Source organism: Hipposideros armiger, unplaced genomic scaffold (genome assembly GCF_001890085.2).
Source record: "Hipposideros armiger isolate ML-2016 unplaced genomic scaffold, ASM189008v1 scaffold_63, whole genome shotgun sequence".
Taxonomy (NCBI): Eukaryota; Metazoa; Chordata; class Mammalia; order Chiroptera; family Hipposideridae; genus Hipposideros; species Hipposideros armiger.
In genome coordinates, this window is record NW_017731413.1 from 3,896,725 (window position 1) to 3,917,211 (window position 20,487).

General features: G+C 39.4%; 2 protein-coding genes across 3 annotated transcripts in view; one reads left to right on the forward strand and one right to left on the reverse strand.

Annotated features, from left to right (window-relative positions):
• Nucleotides 1–2,870, forward strand: part of CDK17 (cyclin dependent kinase 17) — a 103,711-nt gene extending 100,841 nt beyond the window's left edge. The window contains exon 17 of one of the 2 annotated variants that reach the window (XM_019641720.1): nt 471–2,870. In XM_019641720.1, the coding sequence (XP_019497265.1) occupies nt 471–508 (38 nt within the window). In that variant the 3' untranslated portion in view covers nt 509–2,870. Of the gene's footprint in view, nt 1–115 lie in introns of both variants that reach the window. The other variant, XM_019641721.1, reaches the window with a different exon arrangement.
• Nucleotides 2,871–5,268: 2,398 nt separating this feature from the next.
• ELK3 (ETS transcription factor ELK3) overlaps nt 5,269–20,487 on the reverse strand; it is a 76,217-nt gene continuing 60,998 nt past the window's right edge. Inside the window, exons 4-5 of the mRNA XM_019641677.1 lie at nt 13,784–13,906; nt 5,269–7,938 (exon numbers count right to left, since the gene is read on the reverse strand). Coding sequence (XP_019497222.1) covers nt 7,840–7,938; nt 13,784–13,906 — 222 coding nt within the window. The 3' untranslated portion in view covers nt 5,269–7,839. The remainder of the gene's footprint in view (nt 7,939–13,783; nt 13,907–20,487) is intronic.

Genomic DNA, 20,487 nt, shown 5'->3' on the forward strand with positions numbered 1-20,487 from the left:
TTGGTTTATAAATTGATCAGTAAAATTATTGATGTAAAAACCAATGTACAGTGCATTCCACAACTGTGTTATGTTTAGCATTGTACGTACTCACTTTTCTGTATGATGTGGGCAGCTCAGTAATTCTTCAGAGAGAAATCTGACTCAGTCAAGTCAGGGATCCTGAAAGCTGCAGATGGCACAAAGACCTTTTACAAGTGGCCTGGCTTGATCACTGCATACGCCATCCCTGGTACCTGAGGCAGAAGACACATCATGTGCTTCCCTAGTCATCAGGTTCATCACCTCGAAGTATAGAAGCGATAGACTGACCCCGTCAACAAAAGGGTCATTTAAGAGAGTGCTGATCACTCTTACCATGGAATATTAGCTTTTGCTGGTGGGAACATTAGCTTCCTAGAGTCACCAAATACTGTATGTGGGATAAAACTGAACCTTGAACTGCCTCATAAAATGACTTTATATTTTAGGACATGGGAAGAACAGAAGACAGAGCATGCTCTTTTAAGTCTGATAACATGGTTTCAAGCCCAGCCCCCAGCCTTTCTTATCAATCAAGGACTCAGAAATGAAGGCAATTATTTCTTTTGGTGGACTTGGAATCTCCGTTTGTCTACACTGTCCTCTTCACAGTGGAGTCTTTTTATTTCAGACCTACAGATTGTTTTTATATTCGTTGTCACAGTGTGACAAGTTTTTTGTACAGTTGGTTTTAAGGTCTTCTCTGCCGTTAGAGCCAGTAGGTTACAGCTGTTGATGTAACTGTAGCTGCAATTTTTGTGCAGGACTGAGAAACACAGTGCATTATTTATTGCGGAATCATGCTGCTAAATAACTACTGTCTGTTTATTTAACACAACAATTGAATGCCTGAAGAAGTTGCAGTGGCTTTCTTATATGTGAATGCATCTGTTTCTCCTCACGAATTGTTTTACTGCTGCATTTTTTGTTTGTTCGTTTGTTTTTAAGATTAAACTGCAGTGTTTCCTGGAATGTAATTTAGCTTTGCTTAACAGTAAAATAAGTGAGCCATCTTGAACACTCTAAGTTCATGCTATATAATCTATAATATATCATTTTTAATTGAACATTGGCAAATAGAATAGCTAAGAAATTGATAAGCACATTATGTTTAGGAAAGCCTGTGATGCAGAAGTTGATTCAAGCAAGTGAATACCTGACATTTTGGAGATCTCACGTTAGAGACCAGTAAATTAAAGCACCAAAATTATTTATTTTTACCTTTCCTCATTTTAGAAATATTTACTGTATATTATTGGATATTTGTATACTAATACCTTACCTATTTTACATTGTGCTTTAATTTAGTTAAAACCATACAAGTCCAGTCAAACATGAGAGGTCTTGTTTCTGTTCGTTTTAAATAGTTTTATTAGAAAGGATGATACTTCATTGAGGAACAATTTATTTCATTTGGGGGCTGTATGTGTGTGTGTTAATAGCACTCACTTGGAATCAGCTGAAAGCTGTAATATGTCTTTGAAATGAGCCATGATAAATACAAATAAAAAAAGTGAAAACTTATAGAGGATTGTTTTAAAGCATTGTAAGTATTATCTGTTACCCAAAATAGTAAATATTACAGTTTTAATTATGCATCTCTTTGAACATCATAGCCACACTTTGATGTTGGTAACAGTGTTTTAAGCATTTGTGTTAACTTTTAAGACTATTTGTTTAGTGCATCTTACAAACTACAAATCTTAATTGGTATATTTTAAGATGATCATGTAAATTTTTGGCTTATATATCATGAAAATAGTCATAACTTAATTTTTTTCCTGACATTCACTGTAAAACATTCAGGGGTCCTACCATTTCTGTTCAGGAAATCTTGTAGTTTATTGTTATTTAACAGTATTAAGTGAATTTCTGTATATTTCATTTTAACTTTATTTGTGAATAGTGATTGTGGCATGTTTGGGGTGTTATTTTAATATTTCATAATACTGAAATTTTAATTTTTTAAAAAAAAATTTCTGGAAGAAACAGATTCATGTGTAATGGTGAATATTGGACCACTACTGTTTTTCACATTTGTAAATTAGTTTTATGTTAAACCCTGTAGCCTAACAAACTGCTGTTATTTCTAACTGACAGACATGTATTACTTTGAAGGTTATAAATATCATGTGAAATTCCTCCATTTTGTTTTGAAATTTATAATAACAAAATCTTCATGTTGTTAAAATGTGGTTTTGTCGAGTCCCAGTTCTTTCTAGGGGAAGAAGGCTATACTGAATGGGATAATTTTCATTTATGGGTCTCATTCTTAAGATAATGAAGTCTCAGTGTGTTAATATTTAATATTTGTGCTGGCCATTCATTTAGTAATCTGTACTGTAGTTTTTATAGGACAGCATTCTCAATTATAAGTGTCATAAATTTTATTTCATAGATTATGTATTTGATTTGTTGCAAATCGGACACATTCATAAGTTTCATTCTTGTATATAAAAGGTAAAGAAATATTTCCAGTAATATAAAATTCTTCTTCCTAGGAAGTCCTAGGAATGTTTCCTCATTTTATTAAGGAATTTGGTATTTTTTTCTTTTTTTTTGATACTTGAGCGCCATTCAGGTCCTGGAAACTTTGCAATGAAGAGAATTGAAACTGAGAAATTTTGAACCTTGAACACTTAATGATTCGTCTTAAACTGACAGGGTTCTTAAAGGTAAGACAGGATGACTTTTTTTGTTTTCCTTCCAAGTGATGTTGTTAACACATATGGAGTATGTCACTCTAGGTATATGGAAGCCGAGTGGCTGCCTTTTATTTGCTGCTTTATCAGCTTATGTTTGAAAGTCGACTTATTAACATGTTAAAATAATTTATCTTTTGGACCCCAGACAATTCATGCAGGGTTTTTTGTGTGTCTTTACTATTTTTTTTTAATTGTGGTAATTTATATAGTATATAACATAAAATTAGCCATTTATCTGTTGTAAACATACAATTCAGTGGCATTAATTAGATTCACAACATTGTACAGCAGTTACTACTATCTATTTCCAAATTTTTAATCACTCCAAACAATTGTGTACTTTTTAAAAAATAAGCTCCCATTTTCCCCCCCCCCCCCCCCCCCCCCCAGTCCCTGGTAACCTTACATATACTTTTTTTGTCTCTGAATTGCCTATTCTAGATAGTTCATGTAAGTGGGATTGTACCATATTTGTCCTTTTGTGCCTGGCCTGTTTCACTCAGCATAATGTTTTCAAGGTTCATCCATATTGTAGCTTGTATTAAAGCTTCATTTTTTTCACAGCTAAATAATATTGTGAAATGAATATACATTTTGTTTATCCATTTATCTGTTGATGGACACTGGGTTTTCCCCACTGATTATGAATATGCTGCTATGAACATTGGTATACAAGCACCTGTTTCAGTCCTTTTCAATTCTCTGGGTTTATATATACCTAGTAGTTGTTGGGTCATTCAGTAATTTCTGTGTGACTTTTTGAGGAACAACCAAACTGTTTTCCATAGCTACTGCGCTATTTTACATACCCAATGGTAATATGAGTTCCAGTTTCTCCTCCTCAGCACCAACACTTGTTTTCCTTTTTTTTTTTTTATTCATTCTGATAGGTGTGAAGTGGTATCTTGTGGTTTTAATTTTCATTTCCCTGATGACTAAAGATATTGAGCGTCTTTTTATGTGCTTGTTGGCTATTTGTATCTGCTTTGGAGAAATGTCCGTTCAAGTCCTTTGCCCATTTAAAAAATTAATGTCTTTTTGTTGTTAAGTTGTAGGAGTTCTTTATATATTCTAGATGTTAGACCCTTATGAGGTATAGGATTGTGATTTCTTCCACTCTGTGGGGTTGTCTTTCATTTTCTTGATAGTATCATTTTGATACATACAAGTTTTAAGTTTAATGAAGTCCAGTCTATCTATTTTTCTTTTGTGGCCTCAGCTCTTGGTGGCATATTTAAGAAAGTATTGCCAAACCCAAGGTCGTGAATATTTTCCCGTTTTAAGAGTTTTATACTTTTAAAGTGTGCTTACATTTAAGGCCTTGAGCCATTTTGAGTTAATTTTTGTATATGGTGTAAAAGTAAGGGTCCAACTTCATTCTTTGCATGTGAGCATCTAGTTTTCACAGCACTGTTTGTTGGCTTTTTCCAAGGTCTTGGCACCCTTGCTGGAGATCAGTTGACTGTAGGTGTGAGGGTCTATTGGGGCTCTTCTTTCTGTTCTGTTGGGCTCCAGCTCCGTCCTGCCTGTACCACAGCGTTTTGATTACTTATAGCGTTGTTAGTTTTGAAATCAAGAGGTGTGAGTCCTCCAACTTTGTTCTTTTATAAGATTGTTTTGGCTATTCAGGTCACTTGAAATGCCATATAAAATTTAGGATGAAATTTTTCTGTTTTGGGGGAAAAAAAGTGCTATTGGGGTTTTGATAGGAATTGCATTGAAACTGTGGGTCAATGGGTAGAATTGCGATTTTAACAAACCTTGAATGTGGGATGTCTTTCATTTCTTTCAGCAATGTTTCAGCAGTGTTCAGTGCCTCCTTGATTAAATTCAATCCTTAAGTATTTTATTCTTTTTCATGATATTGTAGGTGGAATTGTTTTAATTTTTTTCAAATTTTTCATTGCTAGTGTGTAGAAATATAAGTGATTTTTATATGTAGATTTTACATCCTACAACTTTGCTGAATTTATTAACTCTTTAACAGGGTTCTTTTGTGGATTCTTTAGGTTTTCTACATGTAAGACATATCATCTGTAAATATAGTTTTATTTCTTTCTTTTTAAGTACGATGCCATCTATTTATTTATATTTATTTACTTACTTATTTATTTAGTTTTGCCTAATTGCTCTGGCTGGGACTTTCAGTACTATGTTGAATAGAAGTGGCAACAGAAGGTATCCTTATCTTGTTTCTGATATTAGGTGGAAAGCTTTCTTTCACCGTTGAATATGATATTAGTTGTGGCTAAAAGAATAAATGGTAATTTTTTCCCTTCTTCCTCACCTCCCCCATCATCTCAATACAGAACAAATGATAAAACTTAAAGATTTAGAAGATCAGTGTACACTTTTTAAACCCATTCCCTTCTCTCCAATTCAATCTCAATAATTATATTTGTTTACTTAAATATCTGTTTAAAGCAGATTATATATATACATAGCATGTTCTGATATACCACATTTAAGGCTAGATGACAAGAGTCATTTTCTAACCTGTACCCATATGGAAAAATGCAATTTGGATTATCCCAAGTAAATGTAAGTAAACCATCCCACTTGCCTTGCTCCTCACACCTTTTATTACAAAGTATTTATTGAACAAAAATAATATAACAGTAAAAATGATACATATATGAAAGTGAATCAAGATTTGCAATCATAGAAAAGATGTGTACAAAGAGACCAATGTTTACGTTATAACAGTTCTATAAAACTTTAGCCATAGCAGTTTAACACTGATCAAGTAGACATATAAAAAGGAAGAAAAAAGTTATTATGTTATTTGAAACTTATTTTCTGACTAAAAGAGTTGATAAAAAAAAAACAACCACCACACATAGAATGAGGCAGAGCTATAAGGGTTATACTTCAATACCTCCAGTTCTCTATTTGTGTTATAGTGGGTTTTTTGAGCCATCAAAAATGATGGTATTTTTCCATTTATAGTAAATGGAGCTAGAGTATATGCTAATCATAATATTTGGAGGAAGGGAATACCAGAATCAGATAGTCATATATAGATATATTTTCAGTTACCATTTACATTTTAAAATATTTTGCGTTGAGATTTTTGCACATTAACTTCCCTTTTAGTTTCTCTGTAATTATCTTGTGTTTGGGGTGCGTTCTCTGACTGATTTTTTTAAACGCTCTTTATCTGTTTTTTTCTACTTAACATATTAGTTTTGGACCAGTAGTTCCTTATAGCTAAGCACAGAGAAGCAGAACTGGACTGAGCACCAATCATTGTCTTACCTTCCATGAGCTGTGTGGCCTTAGGCAACTCCTGGCTTCTGTGCAGTTGTCCTTATCTGAAAAGGGTGATGGGACACATTCTCAAAGGCTCTTCTAGCTCTAACATTTTACATTTGGTAAATATCAGCTGGACCAGCTATTTCAGTACAGAATCATACTTAGCCCATGAGGGAGTGATAGTAGTGTCTTTTTGTGGATTTTAGAATCAGTCCCATTGCATTGTATTCAGAGATGCATACTAGAATGTTTCGATTTTTCTCTGGATAAGGGTATACATAATCTGCACACATAGAGATATTCAGTTCCAATTGATACTCACAAAATTGTGAGTATCATAACAAAAATTTTACAGTTTTTGTAAATTCAAGAAATGTTGGTGTTTTTAATAAGCTTTATTTTTTTACAAAACCCTTCTCATAATATAATCCCTGCTATTTAATGCCTGATTTGGATCAATTAATTATTCAGCCACATTTCAAAGTGATTTCTGTTCCTTATAGTTAAGGATGGTAATTACCCTGATCTTGAATTGAAAGCACTCAGCCCTTTCCAGTTCTCTACATTAGAACCTTCCTACTAAACATACAGAACAATGTCTTAGAGTGTTACCTGCTGATTTTTTGAAGGAATAGAAAACATGTCTCTGTTATCACTGCTCTAAACTACACTACACAAAAGAACTTACTGCTGAGTGTTCCAAATCGTTATGTAATCAGTTCAGTTCCACAATGATGTGGTTCCTGAAGAATTTTATATTTGTTGTATCAGATTTCCTTCATTCTCACCATAAGCTTAGTAATCTAACGTCTCAATTCCCACAAGCAAGGCTATACCTATACACATGAAGATACCTGGTGGTACAAAATTGTTTCTTTGTTGTTGTGTATTCATCACCAGTCCGTGAGCCTCTTCCCAAGCATAGCATTTTTAAATGTTAATTATAGTTCCAGCGGTTTAGAGAAACCTTAACTCATAATGATACATGAAATGTATCAGAGGAGTATGATTCTCTATGGAAAATGGGGAGAACCAGGGCTAATTTTTTGAAATAAGAATATGTTAACCTAGGAAATATTCTATGGGTATGGATAGAGTAAACTTGAGATAGCTTTCCCATCTCAGGTTTTTTGTTTGCGGGGAGTCTAAAAGATTGTGAACAGCTAGGAAACTAGCCTTTCAAAGTTTACTTTTTTAAAAATGCACTTTAGAACATTTTCTTTTGTGAATGTTTATTGTCTAAATATGGCTTAGTTTCTTATATGGACGTTACATTTATTGAATTTCAGTTCAAAAGAGGTTCTAAGACAATTATAATTGAAAGCAAAAAAGAAAAAGTAATATGAATATGCTTTCATATTGCCTACTTGTGAAAAATAATGAAATTCTACTAGAGAGCTGTTTGACACTAATTTTTGTCTTTCAAACATTTTCTCTTAATACTAAAAAATATATAAATCATTTACATTAAACTAAATGCAAAGGAAGGCACAGCTGGTTATAGTGTATATAAGCACAGTTCAGCATACATAGAATACAGGGAGAAAAGCTTCACATCCTTATTAGTTACACTGAAAACCATTAAGAAAAGTTCTTCACTGTCAACAGTGTTCAACACTTAAGAGCTAAGAGGATATAAAAACAAACATTAAAATTCACTTAATGCAAAACAGATTTTCATATATACTTGAATATAAAAAAAAGTTTTAAAAATGCTAACATAATGTCCATGTTATGAAAAGTGCAAACCAAATTAACAGAGGGTTTCACAAAGTCCTTCTCATGACACAGGTAAACTAGCCCATGGGGACAAATTTGTTTCATCAGTTAATGAGTCTTTAATTGTAGCCAGATGTCATCAGGACTTCTGAGAGTTCGAAGAAAGCAGTACTGGAGAAGCAGCTCTGTCCAAATTGGGGATTGGCACCGGCATGTGGCCATTAAGCAGTGTTGGGAACTGTAGGGGACAAAAGGTTTTTAAAATAATTATTGCAAATTCATTGGGAAGAACGTGAGTTCTTTACATTCCTAGACAGACCATAGTGGATCAGTTGTCATTATCCCTGTGATACAGGTTAAGTTGTAAATTATTTTACAGAATGAGTAATTGGAAGACAACAATGAAATCAAGATTACATACAGCAAACAGAGGATAAGGCCCAGGAAACGTCCCTATTATTTTATATACCTAGGATACTAGAAAAGAATATGTACTTTATATGTTGCTAAAGTATGTTTTGTTTTGTTTTTTAAGATTTTTATTGGGGAATTGGGGGGATGGGAACAGTGCTGGGGAATTGCGGGAAGGGGAACAGACAAGTTGCTGTCGTTTTTGTTCTTCAGTCTAGTTGTGGAGGACGTTGCTTCACTGGCCCAAGTTGGCACCATCTTTGCGCTCTTTTACCATTTTTGAAAGGTTCCAAACTACTTAGAGTGCTCATTTGCTTTAAATATTAAGGAAAAAAATTTGAAAAACCTTCACATGTGACTCAGTAATTTCTAATACTATATTTTGAAATTCGCCATCAGAATGAGAAATGTCTTTATCTTAAAAGATTTACAAAGCAAGAATGTTTGGGGGCTGAGAAAGTACTCTAAAATGCTAACATCAAACTTAATAGAGAGATCACCCATTCATGACACAACTTGAAAAATAAAGTTAATTTCTTCTGTATTGTTAACTATGACAATAAATAGGATAAAGCTATATGCTTTGATAACTTGCAGGTCTGAAAGGAATACAGAAGCTGTACTCCCAAATGAACAAGATTAAAGATTGACTTTTAATACATGATTATTTACAACTAGATTTTCTTTGTCTAGGATGATACGTGTCAGAATGATCTGCTGGGCTGTCTTCTAGTTTAATTCCTATTTAGTCTAGCTAAATTAAATATTAAACTTCATTTTACTGAATATCAAACTACAGAGCATGTTACATGTTAGAAGTACAATAAATATTTGTAGAACAAATATATTTTTGTAATTTTCAAGCTATTTTAGTAACTGTTATGTCTCTAGTGCCTTACCGTTTATCAGTGGTTGTCATTTCATTTGATATCTAGAGCCTGTAAGGTCAATTTGGTTATCTCCATTTTATAAAGGAGAAAACAGTTCAAGTACGTTCTGATAGACTAAAGGTCATAGCTAATAAGCAGTAAAGCCAAGTTTTAAACTGTCCAATGGAAAGATACTGTGTTTTCTGTACCAAACTGCCCAATTATTTTTGGCAAGGGTTGGTGGGGCAGGGGGTGTGCTCTTTAATTACTGTTCCAGTTTTTGTAATGGTTATTGGTATATGGTAGGTTTTTGTTTCTTTTCTAACACTTTGGAATTTTCATCTTTTTATAGCATTTCATCCATTTCAGCTGGGTTATAAAATGTTTGCATGTAGCTTATACTCTTATTTCAGGTCCGTGCTCCTACCCACTGTTCCCATTAAGTTAGACTGAAGACTGGAAGAAGGGCAGGCTTTCCATTTTCATTGTTTTAGTTTATTTGTATCTTCTCTTATTTTGGTTTTATATATCGTATTGGTATTTTCAAAAGAATTAGCTTTTGGTTTAGTCTCCTTTTTAATAGATTGTCATACATTGATTGCTGCCCTTTGCTCTTTATTTCTTATACATGCGGTTATCAGTTTCTTTGGTTAGCCTGGCTTTTTTGGTATGTGTCCTAGTCATCTTTATTGGCTCTGACTGCCCTCCTCCGCCCCAAACCCCATTCCCCAAACTTGTCCTCAGCCTGCCTTTCTCCTGTCCTGGACCCAACAGTCATTTCCTGTTGTTACACATACCCACCACTGCCTTCCCCACAAGACCTGCTCTTCTGTGCTCATTCTTAAGTCAGGGATCGCGGTGGTTAGGAGTGAGTACAACCCTGACCTTGACCCAGAGCTCGGCTACTTCTTAACATGGGATCTTGGGTAAACTGAAGCAACACCTCTGGGCCTTAGTTTCCTTACCTTTTCGAATAGAACTATTGGGAGTATTAAATGAGAAGCCACAAAAAGTACTTAGATCAATGGCTGGCATACAGTAAGGAGCTCTCAATAAATGTTAACTATTGTTCTTAATAACATTTCCAGTCTTTTAATCATTTAGTAATCTTTAATCATTTAGTAATCTTAGCCTCTTCCTACTTTCCATTACCTGTTTACTCCTTAAACCCAACTAAAACTCTTCATCTCCGTTTCCACTGTTCTAATCTAAAAGATGATTCTTCCCTCAGTATTTGGAGTGTAAATTTCCTCACACCTCCCAGCCTCTCATGCTTTCTCTTCAGTCCTTCGTCCGCACTGATACCGGCAATATCTTTCTAAGACAGAGATGTCATCACACCATCTCCAGCCTAAAAAGCCTTCCATGGTTATCACTTAATAAGAGAGTAAGGTGGAAAGTCCTCAGCATACTATTCAAGACGCGCAGCTGCTTTTCCAGTCTGATCTCCTATCACCCAATACCTTCGTGAACAGACTAGACTGTGCACTTCCACACACAAATCGTGCAGATCCATTCATCTACAATGTGCTTTATTCTTTGCTGAAATCCTGGCCCTTCTTAGCTCAGCTCAGGTGCCACTTCCTTGGAGCTTTTGTCCAGTCCCCAGCTAGAAAGAGCCGTTACTGTTGGGTTCGTCTAGGAATTTGTTTACACTCCTGTTCTATAACCCTACATTCCCTGCCTCAGAGCACTACAAATATCTGCTGAGTTAGATTTGTTGAACTAAAAATTACAGAAAACATTCTCAATTGAAAACTTAATTGGCTCCATCTTGTTTTAAGATATATTTGTACCTACTAAGGCTTATTCCAAATTTGATCAACATCTGTTTCAAAAGTGGAACAGACATCCTTTAGACAAACTGAAAATGCCAAACCGCCCAGTTGAAACTGATCTCACTGTCTTTCTAAATCATGGTTGTATTTTTAGATTTAGCACAGTGTCTTTGTCCTCTCTCTCTAACACACTCTCGATTACAAAGCATACCCTCTCCCAGAAAGGCTTAATACTGTCTCTCTCCTTCCCTTAAATTCTTCAGTTTCTGCTATAACTTGCCATAACAATTCTATCAGGGGACCTTCTGTGCAAAAATTCAACTCTGTGAACCCTCAGGATTTCTGATCTTTTTCAGTCACAATTTGAAATTTGCCAGCATCATTTAAAATTTACTGTGTTTTTTTTCTTCCTCTAACATATTTATACCATGTGAAAGAGGTTTGTTGTTATTTTTAAAGGAAATTATTTTCTTTAGTTGAAAAGGGGCACTGTTGACACTCATCTGAATTTTGAAAATCCATCATTTGAAATGCCTAGTTTTAAAAATGAAAGTATAGGCAGCATTTGAGATCTTGCTCCTCAGCATGTATCATCAGTTTGGTTCAAATAAACTCTTGTTAAAATTCTGCCCCAAAAAAGTATCATCCCTTTTACCATGTTTCGTTATTTACTATTTTCAAAACTCCTAATTTCAATTTTAACCACACTAACATGCTCTTATCATAGGAAGAGTAATATTTTAAGAGTTTTAAAAGGTTTTTCTTTAGTCTCATGGATCCCAATCACAAAGGAGGGCCATCCAAACATGGTTGCATTTTTTTTCCCCCCCAGAGTTGTATTTTGAATGGTTCCAGGAGAGAGGACAGGCCTATTCTGTGAAGTTAAAATTGTGAGCAGGTAGCTTTTAAATGCAGCAATTTCTTCTGCAGAATTCTAAATGTAAATTGGGAGTGACTGGTCTGCGCTGGTTCTCAAAGTGTGGTTCCTGGAGAAGCAGCATCACTAGGAACTTGAATGAATGCTATCATCCGACCCTACCCCAGCCCTTCTGCCCAATCAGGAGCTCTGGGGGTGGGGCCAGCAATCGGTATTAATCGGTATTTTATCACACCCTCCAGCTGACTCTGTTGCATACTAACTTGGAGAATCACTAGTTTAGTCGTGACTAAAGAGGAAAGGATATATACATCTCCTAACCCCGAGAGTTCCTGATAGGATAACCTGTGGAATCACTGTGGACGTGAACCAGCCTTGCTGTGGGGAATAACAGGCTGGGAAAGGTTTAGTAGCTAAGGCAGGTGTGCCAAAGAACTCCTAAGCGATAGTTCTCCATAGCCTCTTTGGGAGGTCACCAAGCCCTGCACCAATCAGGTGGCAGGATTTCCAGGAAGGAGGGAAGTGAGCATCCTTTTTTTATTCACAAGTATCTCTGAACCCAACAGAGGCCCGATGTTAGATCCTAGGATTATAGGAGTAGCGCAGTCCCTTCTGCCTTGGAGCTTACTGTACATACACACCACACAGCGCCTTTCTGCTCAGCTCAGGAGCTCTGACACGAGAATACTGCTGCTCCAATCTGGAGACTTTCAGGAAATGAGGTCTTTGCGCTTTCCATCAAGAGACTGCTAATCTAAGACTTTTCTACTACATTTGCTCAGCTTTTGTTTACCTGCTGAGTTAAAATGGCTAAGCACCAACATGTTGGCTGTGCATGACCATAGCTCAGTTTCTTGTGATGGGAAGAAGGGCCAGGAAGAGAAACCTGATTACTCCAGGGATATAGCGACATCGTGACACCCCACCTCCACTGCTAGGAAACCAGAGAAGCAAGATAGCAATCAAAACCTGCCCAGCTCTACCCTTCTTCAAGACCCTAAATCCCACCATGCACAGCTCCTTGCACAGAGGAGGTAAATAGTAACCTTAACAAGCAAAACGACCAACTCAAAAAAGCATGGAGACTTGATCTTTTTAACACTTTCTTCTACATCTCTTGGCAGATTGTTAGGCATCCATTAATTCAGTCAGTCAGTGATAATTGCTGAGCATCGTTTGTGTACCAAGCAATGTGCTTGATGCTGGGGGCACATCACAGCGAACAGATACAGTTCCGGCCTTGGGAGGGCCCACAGTCTAGTGGGGGACATTGCCAGATGGAACAGACCATCATAACACAAAGTGGCAAGTGCTAGATGCAACAGGAGCAGAAGAACTACATACAAGTAGCTTGGAGTGAGTCACACTGGGGGTGGTTTTAGGCTGCAGGGTGGATGAGACCGATGAGGCTAGAATTAGACAGGTAAAGAGGGAGTTTATACTTTATCCAGCTTATACTTTATCCAGCTTTCTCTCATTCCTGTCCCCGGGATCCTTTCTATTCCACACTCACAGTAACATCTTGGTCGGTAAGTTAACAATCTTTGGTTCTCTTTGAGGAAATAGTGATTTCCACATGACACCAAGTGATGCTACTGCAAGATTTTAGTGTGTGAATGAATAATGAACGTGTTTATCTGGGATTTTGGCGAGATATAGCAGCTAAGACTTAATTTTTAAACAAATGCCCCAGATACTCCTTTTTTATTATTGGAACAAGGAGAACTTGACTCATGGAATTTACAGATAATTCTTCTATTACAGTATAGAAAAGTTGTTCACTATTATTTTTCACTTTAAATAATGTCACTACTGACCAATATTTAATATTTTAGTCTTTTATGAGATTTTATCAAATACAATTCTTTAAGTTTGCCTTAATAAATTTCCAGTTTTCATAGCCAATGACAATTCTAGAACACTTCAAGCACGAACTGTTCTGTTTATAGATACCTGGCGCGAGAACTCCATTTCTACATCATGAAAATGGCTGTTTTTGAATGCAGCTCCATTAACATCAACACCCTTGGAAAACAACATTTTAACCAAACGTAGGACAGAACACACTGTTGCCTCTGCAGAACTGATTGGGGAACACATTCATCCCTTAGAAGTTCAGTGTTTAAAAGTTCCTTTGCAAATGCTCACCTGGAACAGCGTGTTAGGCCCTTGCAGCCGGGCAGGACTCAGTGGAGCAACTGGACTAAGGCTGCTCCAGAAATGAATGCTGGACAGCAGTGGACTCGGGGTCAGAAGCAGTCCGTTTGGTGTCTGAGAAAGAGAGCACAGAGAGAGTTTTTGGCATAGATATCATCTGACTCCAGGGTGATCAGCAGCGGGGCTAGGTGCCCCAGCCATGCACCAAGAAAGAAACCTCACCAGCTTAGGGAAATCTGACAACTGTTATTTCTGCAAGACTGCGTGCACAGTTTAATTGTAATTTTCTATTGGGTTGTTGGAAAAGTCATGACGTATTTTTCTATGTTTTTCGTTGCAAAAATGAGTCATGACTTTTCCGACAGCCTAGTATAATGCTGACTGTTTTAAAAAGGAGGGAGGTATAGACCAGTTACCTTCCCTAAACATTCTAATGGAAAAAAGGATAGCAACTTTTGTCCAGATGGTTTCTTCAGTTTGCTCCCCTGTACCCTTTTATATTAAACAAGATTTAGTGTACAACAAAACAGGATCTCATGAAGGGGCTTTATCTTTTTTTCTTATCTATGTTTTCTTAGTTTTCCACAGTGGACATCCATTACTTGGGTAACAAACACACACACATTTTTAAAAGGGCCTCACAAGCTTCACTTGCCCTATCAATGGCCCTTTCATACTTGAGAATTTGCTGCTAAAATGCCCTGTAGCAGCTTCTTCAAAAGCTGCACTGGGTTTTCCAGATTTCACTCCGGATGTGTGGCAGATGAGAATTCATCGCCCTGGCAATGGTTTGAAGGGGAAAAAAAATCCTTTCTTGTCAGATTGGGTGTAAAGCCAAAATTCTGGGTTTCCCGGGAGAGCGCCAAGGACGGCATTTGCTTGCACACACTCGGCAGGAGCCCGGGCCTGAGCCAGCTACAGGGCAGAAGAAACAGCCCTCCCAGCTGGTGCGTCTGCGTGGCTTGTGTGCTCCGCGGAGGCAAACTCCTGATCCCAGGGTGGTTTTGTACCTTTGGGGACTGGAAGGAGCCCCTCCATGGTTCTGTGATGTCAGTAGTTCCGTGTAAGAGAAACCACAGCCAGCAAAGGCGCCAGCTTTTCAGACTGCACCATGCTGGATGTGAAAGTGTTATTTTTTCCTAGAATTGGCCTAAGCAGCTTTGTTCATTATTGAGAGCATTTGGCTTAAACCAAAGTTGAGAACGCAGCTCTGTTCAGTGGAATGGAGACTTTTCAAACTATGAAGCTGCTGAAAGGTAAACTAATTTATACTAAAGTATTTGAGTCTTTGGTGCCACAGCATTTCCTACATATTCAGTGACCTATGAGGTCACTAGGATAAATACATGTTTTTGATAAGCTTCCCATCTGTTCGAATCCAAGGCAGTTTCACGTGTGCCAGGCCATCTGGCCTAACGGTTAAGACTCACCGGGTCCTGCCTGGGCTCTGCCAGGGTTCCAGCCTCCGAAACACGACTTACTTACTAGCTAGGGGACCTCTGTATGCCTCAGTTTCCTACTCTTTAAAGTGAGGAGAAAAAATGTCTACATTACAGGATGCTTGGGAAGATTAAATAAGATGACTTCTGTAAAGCTCTTAATATGTGCCTGGGACATAGCAGATGCTCAGCTAGTGTTAAAGACTGGTTTCGTTAGTAATTGAAAGTCCACCTGACACATTTACTAAATGCATTTCACCTATGCACGGGAGAAACTCTCAGCTGTATATAGAAAAGTACTTAATGCTCTGAAACAGCCAAGCCAGTCTCATCAGCTGGTACTTAAGGCTCCTCTCTGTCCTGTTAGGCTCAATCAAGTCCACGGGCTCAGGTGATCTGAGAACTAATACTTGCATGTTACTCTGGAGCCAGGTTCCAACCACAGTTAATGCCACGTTAACATTTAATAACCAGTGTGTTCAGAGCCTCCTCGTTTACCCACCAGTGAAGGTCTCAAAGCTCTAAAGAGACGATGAGTTCTCAACAAAACGTAGCTATCTTTCTCTCATCCATGGCCATACACATATAACCATTCTTTTTTAATCCGTTAAGCAATACACAGAGTGTAGCATTTATATTTTCACAGTCTAAAATTTGTACCCATGTCCGGATTTGAGATGTTTGCACATGTTTTTCTAAGGGATATAGGATATATTCAGAATACAGTAGCCTTCTGTTTCTTACGCATAATGTTTGAAATGTCTCCTGTAATATATGCAAATAAATATTATAAAATGACCTCAGCCACTCCTCTCCCTGCCGTCCCTGATCTCCCTGAAGATCCTGTGGCCTTAAAGAAGAAACTGGTTGCTCTTTTGAGGAACGTTCCTATAAAGCCTGCCCTGGGTCATTCTAAGTACAGTGTGAGCTCTCAGAGCCTCTCCCCACAAGCTTCAGGAGTCAGGCAGGGTAGGCTGAGCCTGAGGATGAGGAGCCAAAGAAAGACACAAAACACACGTGTCCTCTTCCGTGGGCCCTTGGATGGCAGAGGCCCGATGCCACCGGCCGCCAGCGCCGGAGATGCCCTCAGGCCCAAAAGCGATGGGCATTCATTTTAAAGGGGAAGGAGTCTCCTCCCAGGATCTCCATTCCATCCTCCCCACTCAGCCCTTCCACTTCATAGTGAATCTCCTAGAAAGCCCACACATCTGAGCTAATCCTGCTGAGCTGGTGTCCAGACGGGCCACCCCTGAGGGGCCCTTGGTTCATGGCCCTCCGACCTTCTCGTTCCTCCTGCCGCCTGCCTCCTGCCCAGCAAAAGGCCACTGCCTCACCTCACAGGAGACTTGCCTGTTCCCCCCCCCCCCCCCGTCAGAGGACACTTCTCTTCTTCTGAATCCTTGTCATGCTTTACAGCCACCTTTTTCCTTAACGTTTACCATGTTCTGCCTCATTGTATTGGGCTGTCGGAAAAGTCATGACGTATTTTTTCTGTTTTTCGTTGCAAAAATGTGTCATGACTTTTCCAACAACCCAATAATTTGCATGTTTTGATTCTGCCTCTTGCTGTCACCTGTAAGATATCTTGCTCAGCTGTATTCCTCTTGTACACAGCTCCTAAATACTTCATGAGCTGAAATGATCTGCCTCCCTAGGTGTACGCCCTTGCTTCTCACCTGTTAGATAGCTCCACTTGGAATGCCCCACACGATCAAGCTTGAATTTCCCACCTTCTTTCCAAGTCCAGCATTTCTTAGGACTCTTCCATTTCCGTCACTAGTACCACCATGTATCCGCTCAATAAATAGTACATAATACTTATCAGGGGCCAGAGAACCACACAGCCCAGCATCCCAGTCAGCAGTGCAAAATGCCTTCCCCTCGCCGTAACTTCCAGGCATGGTCTGTGCATCCTTCCTTGAACTGACTCCTATGTATCCCTTTATTTCTTTTCCTGCTTTATCCAAGCCACTGTCGCCTCACAGAGGGCATCTGACAACAGCCACCTCCACCAGTCCACCTGTCTTTGGTTTCTCTCCCAATCTATGCTGAGCACCACTACCGAATCAATCACCCACCCTAAGACATCACATTCATTAGAAATTCTTTCACGGTTTCAGAAAAAACAAGTACAGCCTCCTTAGCCACAATTCGAGGTTCCCCCCATAACCTGGTTTCAGAGGCTCCCTAATTTCCCTATATGAACCCTTCTACTTTGCTTGATATGTCCCGAGCTTATCTAATATACTGGTACACAGAATCTCAACCCCCCAGTTCCTCGGCACATTCCAGAACTTCCCTGACCCCCCCAGGCCATAGCTCCCTGGGCTAGACGCACTCCACAAGTGATCACATCCATTTCCATGGTTTTAACCATCAACGTACATGTTGATGACTCCCCAACATTTTGGTCCAGCCTCAAACTCTCTCCTTAGCTCGGGTTGCAACTGGATGTTTCCCCCTCACTCAACTTGGCCCAAACTGAACTTGTAACCTTTCCGCTATGAGCTTATTCCTTCCACACGCCTCATACTCAACTCCCTCCACACCCAGTCGCCAAGTCCTGTTGATGGCATTCCCTTTGTCTCTCTCAGATCTGTTCCCTGTGGCCCCTCCCACTGTCACAGCCTTAAAGCCTCCTTGTCTCTCACCTGGAATATTATAATTCTATCCTAACTGGTTCCAGCCTCACTCCTGCCCAACCCACGTCATTACGATGATTTCTAAAACACAATTTGGACTATGTCACTCATGCCCCATCTCCTATCGCTTTCTTTATCTTTGGAATTGATCCTCTCCCCTTACTTACTAAGCTGTGCTAGGCCACCTCACATCTTACGTCTAGGCTCAAGCTCTCCCTCTGCCTACCTTGCTCATGCCCGCTTCGCCCCATCGGCCAGATACATTACTACCGATCCTTCAGCACCCTGCCCAAGCCTGTCCATCCCTTCCAAGAAGCCCTCTCAACCTCCTCCCCCCTTCCCAGCAAAATGAATACCTTCTTCCTTAGTATTCCTTGGTTTGCCTAAGTATTCCTTTTGTACTGCAATTTAAGGTAACTGATGAGCTCCTATTAGGGATGGTCTAATTCATGTTTGTAGCCCCAGCTCCAAGCACAGCAAACGTAAGTGTCAGTTCATGTTGGCTGAATTGAACGAAATGATCTTGGCCCCTTCTATTCCTAAGGTGCTTCCCTTACTGTGTATCTGACGCTCACATGTGCTGTCGTGTGTGTGTGTGTGTGTGTGTGTTTTTGCCTTGCTGTCATGGCGCGATCCTAAGGTCATAAAAATAAGCACTTGGTGTCCTTTCTATGTCTTGCAAATAATGCTCAATATTTATTGGTAAATTTTAATAGAAATGTTTGTTTCTCTTCGCTTACAACCTCCAGCAGCTGTTAATTTCCCATCAAAACAAGTCTAAATTCCTCAGTCAGTTTTTCGGGTCCTCTATAATGTCACACCACCCTAAATTATGTATTGCCCCTATGCTTTACCTACTGGACAGCAAGCTGTAATACGCTCATGAGAGCAGGAACTGTGTCTTCCGATCTCGCTCACGTCTGTATCCCTAGGTGCCTAGCAAATGGGAGATATTGAACAGTATTTCCAATTAACAAACAGTAACCGTTCTTTTAGACTGACTCAGAAGGGTACCCATGCGCTGTGCAGCGAGAAGTGTTTGCAGATTGGTTACTTGATGTGGTGACTGAGATACGTACCAGCAGGTCACTGAGGCTTTAGGAAATAAGGGAGAGAAAATCAGGAAGCCCATTGAGTTTGTGATACCAGCAAATATCTGTAATCTTAGTCTCCCATCAGTGCCAACAGAATCCATGACAACATCACTTTGGGGTTAAAAAATATAAACATATTCATAAATGAAAAGAGAGAATCCCCGGAAACTCCTAGAGATGGCTCAACTCACATAAAAACGTGGTTTTAGGGACTTCAAAAGTCAAGTGAAATCACACAGAAGTTTGTGTAATGCTGAATGTGCTGATCTTCAGAAAAGGGGGACAAAACGGAGAATTCTTAAGGGGCCTACAGTCGGTATAATAAGTGGCAGGGGACGAAGGAAGAAGGGCAGAGGTGGGGAGGAGGCTGCAATGCCATGAGGGATCAACAGAAAAAGCCAAGGACAGGGGAGATGAGCTAGGCCCCAGCGCGGGAAGGGAGGGCACTGCCGAGGCAGCCAGAGCTGGGGTAGCAAGAACCTTCCCCAAAAGTGCCAAGTCATGCAAAACCGCACCAGTGACACCCTCCACTGCAAAGAGCTCCTACAAGGACAACCTCTTCCCCGTAGGGTCAGTGTGGAGACAGCCGCAGGCTGAGCAGGGCAAGTGTCAGAGTGAGATGAAGGAAAAAATAAACGTTTTCCCTTCTGCGATAAAGGCAAGAGAGACAATAAGATGAGAAACCAGCCCTGAGCTGGGCTAGGATGCAATGCACCCCAACTGCTCTTCAAGACACCCTTCTATTTTACTCCAAATTCCCACCTTATGATTTTGGCTCAAAGTTTTTCAATCTACCAGTAAAGGCAGTTAGGAGGTTTTAGCATTTCAGTCCTCCACTCAATTAGTGCTCAACGAAGGCCCCTGCTAACCAAGCAGCCGGGGCGTGCGTGCTCAGACAGGGAGACTTCCTGCGCCGGAGCCTGCACGTATCTGAGTGGAGCATCTTCGACAGCACACAGGAGATGAACAGGGGTCTTGGCACAAATGAAGGGAAGCGCAACGTGCCAGCCTCCGATGCTGAACCAGCTTTACATTGTCAGGAGATGAGGAAGGAGAGAATGAACGGAAGACGCAAATGGAAGAGGGACAGATGATACAAGGTACAGAAGATACAGGGGATAAGAAGCTCCAGCTGGCACCATTCGGGCTTCCATGGTGCCTGCCTGGCTGGGAACCAGGAGGGTTTCATATCCTGGCCCCTCCCCCATCTCAGTTTCTGGAGCTCATGCCATCACAGATAACATCCTTGCTTTTTTAGCAACAAGTCCAATGTGACCTTGGCAGCCGAGCTCCAATTATATCACTCCTTGATACCCAGCTGGCTTCTGTATTCCCGTTTTTCACTTCCTCACAGTGCATGCTTCAGGGGCCTTTGGGCGATCATGTCTGTCTACATTAGTCACCGTGGTTTCTTAAAAACTCATAAATGAGTCATCTCAACTGTACTTTGTACAGGTGCCAGCAGATGCACCACAAACATTTTTCATGGGAGTGGAGGTTACGGAATTGGGAAAATTTAC